General features: G+C 47.9%; 1 protein-coding gene across 4 annotated transcripts in view; it reads left to right on the top strand.

The window, feature by feature from the left end:
* Nucleotides 1–13,908, top strand: part of ZNF395 (zinc finger protein 395) — a 59,004-nt gene that overhangs the window by 41,458 nt on the left and 3,638 nt on the right. For 3 of the 4 annotated variants that reach the window (XM_016144653.2, XM_016144655.2, XM_016144656.2), the window contains 8 exons: nucleotides 2,630–2,876; nucleotides 4,185–4,417; nucleotides 6,279–6,388; nucleotides 9,632–9,867; nucleotides 10,361–10,461; nucleotides 11,182–11,476; nucleotides 12,737–12,829; nucleotides 13,693–13,796. In XM_016144653.2, the coding sequence (XP_016000139.1) occupies nucleotides 2,630–2,876; nucleotides 4,185–4,417; nucleotides 6,279–6,388; nucleotides 9,632–9,867; nucleotides 10,361–10,461; nucleotides 11,182–11,476; nucleotides 12,737–12,829; nucleotides 13,693–13,796 (1,419 nt within the window). Of the gene's footprint in view, nucleotides 1–479; nucleotides 679–2,629; nucleotides 2,877–4,184; nucleotides 4,418–6,278; nucleotides 6,389–9,631; nucleotides 9,868–10,360; nucleotides 10,462–11,181; nucleotides 11,477–12,736; nucleotides 12,830–13,692; nucleotides 13,797–13,908 lie in introns of those variants that run through there. The other variant, XM_016144652.2, reaches the window with a different exon arrangement.

The following is a 13,908-nucleotide window of genomic DNA, read 5'->3' as shown; positions in this document are numbered from 1 at the left end:
TTCTTCATTTTCAGTGATAGAAACCTCAAACTTCCTGCTGTGGAAAGTGGGGGTGGCCACCGGGTTTGGGTTTTTTTTTTTTTTTTTTTTTTTGGTCAAAGAAAGGGTTGTTTCTTTCTCTGGGTGGATGCTGCCATCTGATGTCTCTAAGTGGCACTGCGGCTTCACCTCTGGCTCTGAATAGCTCAGTGGAGTTAAAACTGAAGAGTCAGAGGTTCTTGTTTTTGCCTTGAGGATTCAGGGGTAAAGGTAGGTGAGTGAATTTTTAAAACCAAGTCAGCTTGGATATACTTTTTTTTTTTTTTTGTAGTGGTCAGAAATTTGAATTTACTCCTCACGTTTTTCTTCCTTTTTATAGGAAAGGAGTTCAGGGGTGTTATGGAATGTGGAGTCACGAGACGCGTACGCAGGAGCTCTGTGGGATACGCTGTGACTCCAGCCTTTTTCTTAGCTTTTTTTTTTTTTTTTTTTTTTTTTGCTTTCTAGGGAGTCCGTGGTGCAGACACCACGCTGTCTGATTCCAGCCCTTGAAGCTCTGAGTCAAAGATGTGTAAAAGCCCTTTTTCTGTCACACTGCACAGGTTGCAAAGAGCTTCTGCAGGAACAGTCTCATTTTCTCCCGCAAGGTGCAGGCCACGGAAGTACTGACACTGAGACTTGTCGACGGGGAAGCAGGCTGTGAGGGGGGCTGACCAGGTGGCCGCGGGGCAGGTCTGTGTTTTCACTCAGTCCCAGGCTGGCAGTGTGGGTCAGGGGAAGTATTTCTCAAGAATGAGCTTGTTGACTGATTTGGATCACTGAGGGGTCTGGAAGATAAGCATTTTCTGTTTTGGAGTGATGTAGGTGCTGAAGGTCAAGGAATGGCCCAAAAGACCCCTGATGTGGCCCCACCCAGCCCTGGTGCTCGTTGGGTGCCAGGGGTTTGGAACCCCTCCTCTCAGGCAAGAGGGCTTTGGCTAACGAAGCCTCAGACCAGGGTTTCTGGTTTAGGTATCTCCTCCCTAGCTCTTCCCCTTTGTAAAATGTGGAGGGTGGTGGTACCCAACTTCCTTCTCTCTCAGGGGGTACAGTGGCGCCTCAGAGCATGTGAAATGACATGTATCGTTTTGAGAACAGGTCCCGTCCACCACGGGATGAACACGCTGAGGCCCGGGCTGGTCTCGCTGGGTTCACGTCAGGGCTGTGGTAGTAGCCGACACCATGTGCCCTTGGAGGCGGTGTGCGGGCAGCTCCAAGGCAGCGAAGACACCCAGGTCTGGAGCCAGGAGACCAGCTCTCCTTCAGGCCCCGGCACCAACTTTGTGAGCAAGTCACTTAAGCTCTCAGCATTAGTGTCCTCAAGCATGAAACGAGGAGACGAGAGTTAGCGCGGCTCATTTCTGTGGCGCTTTGTAGTTTTAAAGCTCACTGAGCTTGAGAATCTATCTGATAAATGTTCTCATGTTTTGATTTATTAATGCAGTCATGTGTCACATAACGATAGACCACAGATACGATTGTGGTTCTGTGAGATTATGATAGAGATGAAAAATTCCTGTCGCAGCCATTCCAATGAAATGTGGTGGCACAACGCATTATTCCCGTGGTTGTGGTGATGCTGGTGTAAACAGACCCACTGAGCTGCCAGTCGTATGCAAGTACAGCACATACAATTATTGGCAGTACATCATACGTGGTGATGATAATAAATATGTTACTGGTGTGTGTATTTACTATATCATGCTTTTTAATCCTTATTTTAGACTATTCTTTCTACTTATAGAGAAAGTTTGCAGTATGACAGTGTGCCTGTTACGCCTGCCAGCAGCCTCATGCATCTCGTTTACCGTATCTCTTGATCACATCATTTTCTCTTGTGCGTGATTTAATCTCATCTTGTTTTGTATAGTACCATGCTGTACAGTCTTGTCGCCTAGGAGCAGTAGGTTATACCAATGTAGATGAGTAGTAGGCTATACTATTTAGACTCTATGATGTTCACATAACAATGAAATCGCCTAACAGTGCTGTTTCTCAGAAGGTATGGTATCCCTGACCTTATTATATATAGGACCCAACCTAAGGAAGTGGTGCGAGTGTGTGTGCTGAGGCTGAGTTCAGAGGATGCTCCCTGCAGGCAGAGCAGTTCAAACAGCACAATACCGGATACAGCCCCCAAGTACGATGGTAAAGGACTTGTTAAATGAGGAATGATGCATCTGCCTTAGAAAATACTGTGTGACTTCTAAAAGTGATTTTATAGAATAACATTTAGTGATACAGTAAAACCTATACAAGATATTAAGTGAAAATTCAGTTTTCCAAACCATGATGCTATTTTGTAGAAATAAAAGTATGTAAATATATGTACAGGAGAAAGCTTGGAATGCTATCCAGGAAAAGTGGGTATCTCTGGGAGGCAGCTTCTTGCATGATCCGTTTTTCTTTATGCTTATCACTATTTTCTAAATGTCCTACGAAGAATGGATGTTACTTTTGTAAAAAGAAATGTGTAAAAGTTACTTTAAAATGTTTCATCATTTTAATGGATACTTATGGCTCCTGCTACGTATAGGGGTTCTGTACCGAAAGCTTCCTGATTCCTCCAGAAAAATGAATAAAAGACTCTGTGTCCCTTTTGCCTCCCCAGGAAACACAGCAGCATGGCTAGTGTGTTGTCCCGGCGCCTTGGTAAGCGGTCCCTCCTGGGAGCCCGGGTGCTGGGGCCACCCGGGGCTGCCCCACCTTCAGAGCCTCAGGCGGAGCTGCTGGACGGGGTGGCTCCCCAGCCCTTCCTAGTCTCTAAGGATACTTCCTGCCAGGAGCAGCTCAAGGAAGTTCTTAAGGCTCCCAGCACCTCAGGCCTCCAGCAGGTGGCCTTTCAGCCCGGGCAGAAGGTAGGTTGATTAGGTGTCTCACCTTCCCAGGCTTGGGGCCGGCAGGCCAGTCGTGCCCCAAGCAACAGGCTGGAAACGCTGGGCATCAGTTTGTGCACAGACCTGTCCCTTGCAGCCCTGTGGGCTCTTGGGTGGCACGCTTCCGAGAGAATGAACCGTCATCAGCAGACGCAGGGCTGTCTGGAGGAAAAGCTGGCAAGACCGGACACCTGACATTCTTAAGCCTACTCAGAATCTCAGTTCCAAGCTTGACCAGAGCTCAGTTTCTCTTAATCTGCCTCAATTTGCAATTTTACAAAATAAAGAATCTCAGCTTTTTAAGAGACAGATAAGATTATATCTTTTGAGTTACTTTTAGACATTTTTAAGAGAGTGTTTGTTTAGTCAGGATACATTTGGATTTTCTTTTCTAGTGTTTTCTCCCCTTGTGTCAGGGCTCAGCTCTCACCTGTACCTGATGTTATCACTAGATCCAGGTGCATGGGCCTCTATTTTATTGCCTTCTTAAGGGCCCATAAATAGATAGCCTCCTGCCTGAGGCTTCTGTTTTTTCCAAGCCTCACTTCCCAGGAGGTGAAGCGACCAACTGCTAGAGAGGTCAGCCTCCCTCTCCACCTCTACCATCTTGTCTCCAGGTCTTCAGACTCAGAAGTCTCTGAAGGGCAATATGCAGGTTGAGCAATTCAAGGCAGTAGTTGGGAACCAGCAGATATATAGGACTTCTAAGGCAAGGCAGGGCAGACAATCAGGAGGATGGACACAGATTCCAAAATCATTTGATTGGGGAATTTAATCCATTTGAATTTAAAGTAATTATCAATAGGTAAGGACCTCCTATTGCTGTTTTGTTCATTGTTTTCTGACTTTTTTAGTTCCTTGTTTCTTCCTCTTTCTATATTCTTTTGTGATTTGTTGATTTTGTTGTAGTCTGTGTTTTGGTTCCTTCTCTTTTCTTTGTATACCCAAGATGTAGAGAAAACATCTTATAATTCTAAAAGTTTATTTTAAGATAACAACTTAGCTTCAACTCCATATAGATTCCAAGTTCAGAAAAAAAATTCCTGAAACTGACATGTTCACTCTTGCCATGTAGAGAGTTTGTAAGGATGTGTTTTCGAAAGAACCAGTCCACTGTGGCTTGTGTGGGTGCTCAGGTGGGAAGCAGGTACCTGGGAGCCTCTGCTTGAATTAAAGATGAGTCAGAGAATGCAGTGCGTGACAGATGGATCCTGGCTCGCAGAGCTTGGGGCATATTGTGCGAGAACCACCGAGTGCTGACCACTGGTTGCCATTTTCCTCCCCGCCCAGGTTTATGTGTGGTATGGGGGTCAAGAGTGCACAGGACTGGTGGAGCAGCATAGTTGGGCAGAGGACAAGGTGACTGTCTGGCTGTTGGACCAGAAGTTGCAAATCTGCTGTAAAGCAGAGGAAGTGTGGCTGGCGGAGCTGCAGGGCGCCTTTCCCCAGGCGCCCCCTCCGGAGCAGGGAAGCCAGGCGCCAGCCTACAGGCCTGTCTCCAGGAATATTGACGTCCCAAAGAGGTTTGTGTGGGAGAACCTGGGCTCTGAAAGTCATGTGGGTGGCGAGGTATGGGGTGGTGTGAGGCGTTTTGTGATGGGGAAGGAATGTGGAAGTCCTACATGTCTAGTTGTCAAGATATTGGACAAATGAGACACAGAGAGAGGGCATCCTTTTAGAACTGGTATCTTTTCTTCCCCACATATCTTTGGTTTGGCTGAGGGCTGTGTTTTCCTCCCTTTGTGCTTAAATTAAAATTAGTTCTTCGTTTTCGATGAGAGACAGGGAGAAAGTGGCTTAGATCAGGAGCCAGCAAACTTGTTCTGTGTGGGCCAGATAGTCAATAATGTAGGCTTTGTGGGCCAAGCAGTCTCTGTCACAGCCGCTCATCTCTGCCTGGTGGTGTGAAAGCAGCCAGAGACAGTGCAGAAACAAATGGACATGGTCGAACTCCAAAAAGACTTGACTTATGGACACTCAGATTTGGATTTTACACGTTTCCATTTGTTACATGTCAAGAAATAATATTGTTCTTTTGATTTTTAAAATCACTTAAAATTATAAGACCATGCTTGTAGCTCATGAGCCATAGAAAAAACAGGTGGCAGGCCATGTTTGTCCCGCAGCCTGTAGATTGTGGACCCCTGGCTTATATACGCGAAGCCATTGATGTTGAATGAAGAATGTATATCTTGCTTTAGGATTTTATGACATCATTTTTTCCCTGAGAACATATACATATATATATATACCCTAATTTCTATGTTATATACTCTATGTACATTGATCTTTTAAGATTAGAAAAGAAAGTCTGCCGATGACGATTGTCTTACATTCAGGATGTGCAGTAGTTAAATCCCATTCCACCTTTCTGTGTTTGGCTGTGGATACTGCTGTTACTGACAGTGCAGCCGGTATATTGAGACTAGACAAGAGCAACAATATTTGTGATTGTGAATTCAGTGGAATGTTGGCAAAGAACTTGTTTTTCTATTCTGTGGAAACAAAAATACAAAGATCATGTAAAAAAAAGAGGGGAGGGGGAGATGCTAATATGATTAATATATTATTGGTCTTGGTTTGGCTGTGTTAAACGCAGTCACATATTTTGGTGGATCTGAATTGTAAAGAATGGATTAATAGAATCCTTTGAAATAGAGGAGCCACCTAGAAATTTATTTTAGGCTAACTTTCCATACTTTAGACTTATAGACAGCTCTAAATTTACTTCTACAAATGTAACTTTGTATGGATTTTTAAGAATTACACATAAAATTTTATAGACCTCTGCCTTGTAAAGCATTGAGATTTGCATCAGGAGATTTATTTTAGTGTTTCTGGTTTACTTGCTCGTTGGCTTTATGTACTAGGTTTTGTTGACATTCAGAAGCCAGCAGAATACCTCATCATTTTCCTCATAGGGATGGGAAAGGGATTGGTTAGTGTAATCATTCCCTCTTAAATCTGAATATGAGACTGAAAAAGAAAGGGAATTTGTGCGCTTTTGAATTCTAGCGGGCATCTTTTACGCCCGGGTTTTACTTCATTGCTTTGACTCTTCTACTTATCCCCCCAGGTAAAATCCCCTATTTTGAGCTGCAGAGTTAGAATGAGGAAGTAAATTCAGGGGAGAATGGAACTTCCCCTAGGTTTTCGTGGGATGGGCACTGACCTGCTCCTACTGGGGTTGACTGATACTGTAAATGTAATTCAGAATGAGTACTTTTCGTGAAGAATGAGGAGAGACCTTCATGCTTTATGTAACGTACACACTGGCTGATTGGAGTGGGGTTGTGGCGGGGGGACACAGTCCAGAAATACGAGATAACCACGTGACCAGCAGGCTCAGAAACTAACCTTTGGCACTCACCTGCTTGAATCCAGGAAGTCGGATGCAGTGGAAATGGATGAAATGATGGCGGCAATGGTGCTGACGTCCCTGTCCTGCAGCCCAGTTGTGCAGAGTCCTCCTGGGGTCGAGGCCAACTTCTCTGGTGAGGAAGGGGGTCCATGCGGGTTCTGGGTGACTGACTTCCTCTGCTTTGAGCAGCGGGCCTGGCAGTAGGATTTCAGAGTCTCTTCTCACTTGCATCCCAGACTGGTTGAGTGACATTGAGTTAGATGCTTCCGTTCTGTCTCCTCAGTTTCCTCATCTGGGGAGGAGTTTCCTGGTGTGTTGTGAAGATGATTGAGCACGGGGCTGAGCCACACTGGCCACTTGAGTAAGTTCTTCTATGGGAGTAAGTGAGTGAGGCACTTTGGTGGGGGCCTGAACAGGCCAGTAGAGGAATATTTAGTTCACATAGGTAGACACTTACTAAATGATCCCCTAGTGGCCTCAGGAGGTTCATGCCCCCATTCCAAGTGCCTAATTCAGCCTTTTAAATTGGTGTGGGCCTACAGGCCCAAGACCTGGAATAAACGAGCTAAAGTCTGAAATAAATCTAATTGCTTTGTTCAAAGCAATAGTATGACTTTACAGCCAATTTATTAATTAAAAAAAAACTAGCGTGCCTCCCCAAAATACATTATCAGTAACATGGGAGGAAATAGGATTGCTAGATATTAGTAATTTGATGAGACTGGTAGTGAACCTGAAGGTTTTGTTTTGAAATTCATTATAGGGCTGGCCTAACTTACTCCCAGGGAATAACTTTTTCATTGGTGAGATCTAACCATATTGCAAGCTGCTTAAAAGCTTATAGGAAAATATAGAGTTAGCTCTGAACATGTACCATAAGGGAAGAAGCCTTTTCAGGAATCCCTCATGAGTAATATTCCTAGATATAAAGTAAATTTAAAGGAGTGATAAAGCAAATTTGCTTATTTCAGCCTCAGTCCGGCATCAGTGATGAGCTTTCTGAAGTCATTATGTCTGATGGCGCCTAGGGGTGAGGGACAGCATTGTGCACCTGCTCTGTTAACACTTGGGGAGATACGCAAGCAAAATGGGGAGGAAAGGAGTCAATTTTAACTTCTGAAGAAATTCCGTGAGTTTAGGAGATCCAGGACGTTGGTCAACAGGAAGAAGATTCAGATAAGTTTCATAAAGGGGAAGAAAATCATTGACTACAATTCCCATTAGGTCGTGTGTGTATATGTGTGTGTAGAATACCAACATGTATGTTCACACATACACACACACCCCAACAGCAACTTAGACACATCTAACTGATAATATGCCATGATGCTGATATCTTAAGTCCATTTTGGACAAAAAATTTAAATTGTTTGTTAAAGATTTTTTCCATTAGATATTTCCATTATAACATATTATTTCCATTATAATATATTTCCATTATAATATACATTTTTCATGATAATATGTAATATAACATAGTTGAAGTCAGTGGAAAAAAAAGGCTTTCTTGGCAGCTAATGATGTCAAAGTATTTAACATCTCTGTGTGTGTGTGTGTGTGTATGTGTGCGTGTGTGTGTGTGTGTGTAGAGCAGAGGGGATTACAAATATTTCTTAGAGGTTCACTGTAAACTCTCATTGCTTCGTATTTGCAGGGGAGCACTTTCTTCTCATGGTATAATGTATCTGTTACTCTGCCCTGGGAAAGCTTATGATCTAAGGTTCATTCATGTTCACCTTATAATGTATAGATTAATTTATGATATTAACTTTTTGCTTTGTTTCATGTTTTTCTTCCTTCGTATGCCAACTTGCCACTTTCGGCGTTTGAACCTTTTGAATGGTTCTCTGTGGATGGCTGCTGTGTTGTGGGGTTTCCCTGCCCTTTGACCTGCCCTTTTTTCGCAGAGTCTGGATCGCACTAGATGTAACATTCTGTTCCCTCGCCCTTCTCTCCCCGAGGGAACGTATGTGGTGGCTCCTGACCCATTGGCCCGTTGGTGGCTCCTGAGTTCTTCTCTGAAGAGCTACCCTGTTTTAAGTCCCATGTGTAGATGTCATAAACTCTTGGTTTCCAAGAAGTCATAGAATTGGGACTTGAGGATGATATTTCGGGAGGGAAGAGTTCATCCATTGCATTCTGTCTGGATGTGCTTCTCCTGGTGCGTGAGCTTTAATTCAGGAGAGCCTGCACTGGAAACATGGAATGCTGGACGTGCATTCCAGGTGTCTAGTCTAGAAGCAGTTTGGGATACGCAACAGGGTGAGACAAAAAGCGGGATTTTTATCTTGGCCGTGAGGAATATGGTACTTGATCTCAGAATCCAGCATCAGGAGGCTCTGTGGGACGTCTGTGGGAATTGGCGCATTTGGGGACATGGCCACCATACCTGTGTCACAGTTTTTTTCCCCCGTTTGTATCAGAATTTCAGGTTTTTCTATACTGTCGATGAATCTGGATTTACGGCCTAATAATGGAAGAGTCTGGGTTGGGCCTAAAGCAGCCTGAAGACAGGCATTTTAAAACTGAAAATTTCACATGTCCCGCTGTGATCTTGCCGGGAGCAGAGCCCCGGGTTCAGGGCCATGTCGGGTGTAAGGGCTTCCTGTCATCTGTTACTGGTCTGAATTGCTCTCAGAGCTCATCTTTCCTGTTGCTTGTGGTTAAAAGTCGGAACCACCTGGGCTGCAGCTACCTCTGGTAAAGTTACACATCCCAGAGGCTATAAGAGCTGGCTGAATGGCTACTTCTCACATGCAGGTTTTGATGGACTTGCCCAGGTTTAAATGTTTGAAAGCCTAGTCTGCAAGCTCTTAACTTGGCCTTTTCATCCTCTGCTGTAGGGACGGCCTCCATCACGGTGCCTGGCAGGCGCATCTGCTCACGTTCCCACCCACCCTTTTAGGCCTAGAGGCAGGAGCGGCTTTGCCCCTCCCCCTCCCTTCTTTCCCAGTGCTCTTATTTAAACACATAAAGTGAGAAACACACGCTAATTAGGCTATCTTTCTGTTAATAATATGCAAAACGAGGTTGTAATATACATTGGTTGGTCAGTGATTGTCACCTTAGCTGTGACAGGAGATGTTCACTGGAGCAGAACAGGACGACCCAGAGAAATTTCTGTGATGAATGGACCTATTCCTCATTTTTACTGAAGCTCAGAAAGGTGAGGTTTTGGTGTTTGTGTTTTTTTTTTGTCCGCCTGGAGTGGCAAAGCCAGGCAGAGCCAGGAATCAGATTCAGCAACATAGACTCCAGAGTAGAATTCCGTGGTCTGACCTGGGCTGTCCATGCGGAATCCGGTGTGCACAGAACCTTGCCAGGAGCCATGTCTGGGGACAGGCCTGTGAGCATCCTCTGTCTTCTCTCTGGCCAGCTTCTCGCCAAGCCTGTGACCCGTGGAAGGAGAGCGGGGACGTGTCCGACAGCGGCAGCAGCACCACCAGCGGGCACTGGAGCGCGAGCAGTGGCGTTTCCACCCCCTCGCCCCCGCACCCCCAGGCCAGCCCCAAATACCTGGGGGACGCCTTTGGTTCTCCCCAGACTGATAACGGATTTGAGACCGATTCGGACGCCTTCCTTTTGGATGAACCAGCTCCACGTAAAAGAAAGGTACATGATGTGGTGTGAGCATGAGCTCCGGCTGGTGGGGCCAACGTCCACACGGGGCCAGCCCTCGGGGGGGGGGGGGCGGCGTGGCCTCTTAGGTCCTAGGTGTTCTCAGGCTTCATCCCATTTCAGTTTTCCTTTGCTGCCTCTGTTTCCTCATGATATTCCCAGGAGGACTCAGTGATGCCAGTTCTTTCCCCTTCTCACCTCGGCCCCAGTTCCCGCCTTCTTTGCTACACTCCTTCGGAGGCCTGGGCACGCAAAACCTTCAGTGGATTTGACCCACGGCACCAGACAGCGCTGCTGGCCACCAGGGCCGTTCCCTGGGTCCAGGCCGATTGCCCCTGCTTGTCAGTGTCTTTGGCCCAGGACAGCCCGTTCCCTAGAGTATTTTGTTGGGTTCTGCTGGAAGGCAGCCGAGTCTCCACAGGCCGAGGATGAGAGGGGTTTGGGGGAGAGGAGCATATCCCCGTGACCCCATCTTTCTTTTCCCTAGAACTCTGTGAAGGTGATGTACAAGTGCCTGTGGCCAAACTGTGGCAAAGTTCTACGCTCCATCGTGGGCATCAAGCGACACGTGAAAGCCCTCCACCTGGGGTAGGTATGGATGGAGCCCAGGGCCTCTTCGCCGGGGGTACCACTCAGGGCTGATTCCCCATGACGCACACCCAGAATGCTTCCAAGAAAGTGACTTGCTGAGAGTGCCACCTGGTGCCTGTCCCTGGCTCCCATGCCCAATACAATAGCCAGCTGGGGAGAGATCTTTGCCAGGAAGGAAGGACCCTCTTACGGCAGAGATCGATGCAGTCCATGGGAAGGGGCTCCACCCTTCTTGTGGAGGCACCTTCTTGCCTCACTGTAGGAAGCAAGATGTTTTAGTAGAAATAGGGCAATTGGGGGAGACCCCTTCACGCGGCCTGTGCCCGCGTCCCCTTAGCACTGGAGCCCGGGCTGCTCACGGTGGCGGCACTGGCTGACAGCCCTTTCCCCTCGAGGAGAGAACGTGACCGCAGGTAGGTGGGGCCCAGACAGGACCCGTGGCAGAGCTCTGAGTAAGGTGACTCCTGTAGGGGGAGAGGTTCGCACGCGTTCCGTGAGACAAGCCTTTGGTGCCGGAAGAAGCAGCTCCTATTGGTGCGAAGGCACGTGCTCCCCAGTGACGCTGCCCTGGGCGCAGCCTCCTGGGGGTTCTTTTGGGCTTCGTCCCTGACTTGCCTGGTGGCCCTGAGGAAGCACACTCTCTTCCACCTCAGTTTCCCCTGTGTTCGAACTGAGGCAGCTTGTCCCTGATCACCACTGTGTCTCCCTCCCGCACAGGGACACTGTGGACTCTGACCAGTTCAAGCGGGAGGAGGATTTCTACTACACGGAAGTGCAGATGAAGGAGGAAGCTGCTGTTGCTGCTGCCGCCGCTGCTGGCACCCCCACAGCCGACCTAGCCCCCATCCCCAGTGTGACCAGCCCACCCCTTGCCATTCTTCCACCGCCTCCTCCCAAAGCCCAGACCTCAGGCCCAGAACACCCTAGCCTGGAGTCTTATTTGCCCTCTGGTGCTCTCAGCAAGTCAGCTCCTGGCTCCTTCTGGCACATTCAGGCCGACCATGCATACCAGGTATGGGGCTGGGACGTGGTGGGAGCTCAGCCTTGTGGCCGTGAGGACGCGTTCAGTGTCTGAGCTGTCTCTCCAGCTAGCCTGATCACAGGCCACTGACCACCGTGATTGAAGGCTTTTAGCGAAATTGCTTGTCTCTACTACTACGAAGAAAAGGAAAATGACTTCACACTCAATGTGGGAATTCCCGAGTCCTTCATCAGTGGCTGCCTTGAGTGATTTTTAGAAATCTGGCTAATGCTCTGAGTAACCAGGTCAATGGATTGCACTGGGTCATTGATACATCACTGGTTATAACAGGGGGCGGAGTAGCGCAGTTGGGCTTCCCAGAGTAGATCCTGAGTTCCTATGTTAACAAACAATTGGCACCCAGTTTTTGAATACTAAGCTTTTCAGATAGAAGAGTAAGACTTAGTTCCTCACCTTGTGAAGTACATGGGTTAGCCGGAGAGACAAATGAATATGTAACTGTGATTAATTATAATAGTCCATGTACCTAACTCAAGGCATTGGGGGTACAGGAAGGACCAGGGTACTATGCCTGGTGTGGAGGGGGTGACATTTAGGATGGTCTTCACTGCACATAGTAGGTGCTTAGTGAACACACATCTGGCTGTGTGCCACTTTTTCTTAAAAGTCTTATTATATGCTTGTAGCTTAGTTTTATCAGACTCTTGGCTGATTTGCAAGTTAGTAATTAAAAAGCAATGCTTTCAGTTAGAAAGCCTTTACAAAACCGACCAACTCTCCTCATTAGAATGACTGGTCACTTAGCTCTTAAATGTTTGGCCAACTTCAGATGGCCCTCCAGGCAGCTGGCTACCCCGTGAGAGGGGCCGCAGAGAGTGTGGCTTAATAGACTTAAACACGGACATCAGAGAGTGTTTCCGGGGATGCCGCGCACTTTGTGCAGCAGCGCACGGACGCTTTCGGACATCTCTGGGGAACTGCCCGCAGCATGTTCCTGGTAGGTGATCCAGCCAAGAAGTTAATCCACTGTGATGATTAAGCCTTGAGGCGAACGTGTACACCAGCTCTGAGTGAGGGGTTCCCAAAAAAGAGTGGAGCCTAGAACTAAGGAGTCGAAGAGTTGGGTGCTCATATGTTTCTCTTAAGAAGAACATTCTGGCGTCTCCCAGTACTTTCCAGTCAGAGGTGCACCTGCTGCTGCAGACCATGAAGTTACAGGGGGGATAGATAGGAGGACTCTGCAAGCTCCCTGCGCTGGGATCCAGGCTGATGCTCTCTTGTCTCCGGCAGGCCCTGCCATCCTTCCAGATCCCCGTCTCGCCACACATCTACACCAGTATTAGCTGGGCGGCTGCCCCCTCCACGGCCTCCTCCCTCTCTCCGGTGAGTGTGCCCGTTGTCCCTGAGCCCGCTAGCACCTCGGGGCCCTGAAACAAGCTGCGGGTTCTCCCCTATGTACCCCATGCTGGAGGCCATCTCCCCACACTTGCTTTTAGCAGCCAAACTTCTTGAAGATTTCCATGTATTCGCCCCCCTTCCCTTGAAACCCGCCAGCTGGTCACATAGAACATATGTTCTTTTAGAACATAGAAGGAGGAGGGTACCCACAGAGGGGTACCCGGATCAGTCAAGTTCATTGCCAAGAAAAATCATGAGGCAAGGTCAGGGTCAGTGCGCTGTTTAGCCCTGAGTGTCTGCAGATGCTTGTTAAGAAGGGAGAGAATGTGGGAAAGCTGGAGAGGAAGAATGTGGGCAGGGAGGATTGGAAGTCTCAAGGCCACTGTGGACCGGTGCCTTAGACTGCTTGCCTCTCAACTAAAATAAATTGGAAGTCACTTGAAGCACATATAGTGGGTTCTAGTCTTAAATATCTCCTATAGGAAGGATCTCACAGTGTAAAGCCTGAGTGCCCTAAGGTGCCATTGAGGCAGTGCAGTTTCTCCTTTTGAGTCACATATAGCGACTTCATCTAAATCTGCAGGAAGAAGCCCCCGAGGTGGCCAGGGCAGGTGGTTCCCCTGCTTGTGGTTCCTACAATAGCATGTGTGTGGCTTAAAAGCCTGCTCCTCTCTCTCCAGCCTCCCCTCCCTGCTGGGCCCCTGCTCACCTCTGCCTGGAATAACCTTCCAGAGAGGGCATCCTGGCCTGGCACTAGGAGGGGCTCTGCAGGTGTGGTCACCTGTCCTGTAGAATGAATGGTTCTCTCACCTTTCACTTGTGCTTATGGCCCCTCCACTTGTGCCCAGGTCCGGAGCCGGTCGCTAAGCTTCAGCGAGCCCCAGCAGCCACCACCTGCAATGAAATCTCACCTGATTGTCACTTCCCCACCCCGGGCCCAGAGTAGTGCCAGGTGAGTGCCGTCTGCTCCTGTGGCCTCCCTTCTGTCCCCATTATCTCCACCTGACCCTGGTCTCCAGGCAGGGGTGGTGTGTGGAGCCCAGCTGGAGGGCACTCTCCGCCTC

This window comes from Rousettus aegyptiacus, unplaced genomic scaffold (assembly GCF_014176215.1).
Source record: "Rousettus aegyptiacus isolate mRouAeg1 unplaced genomic scaffold, mRouAeg1.p scaffold_m13_p_16, whole genome shotgun sequence".
In the NCBI taxonomy this organism is placed as follows: Eukaryota; Metazoa; Chordata; class Mammalia; order Chiroptera; family Pteropodidae; genus Rousettus; species Rousettus aegyptiacus.
Note: the sequence above shows the minus strand (reverse complement) of the source record. Positions and strands in the feature narration are given on the sequence as shown.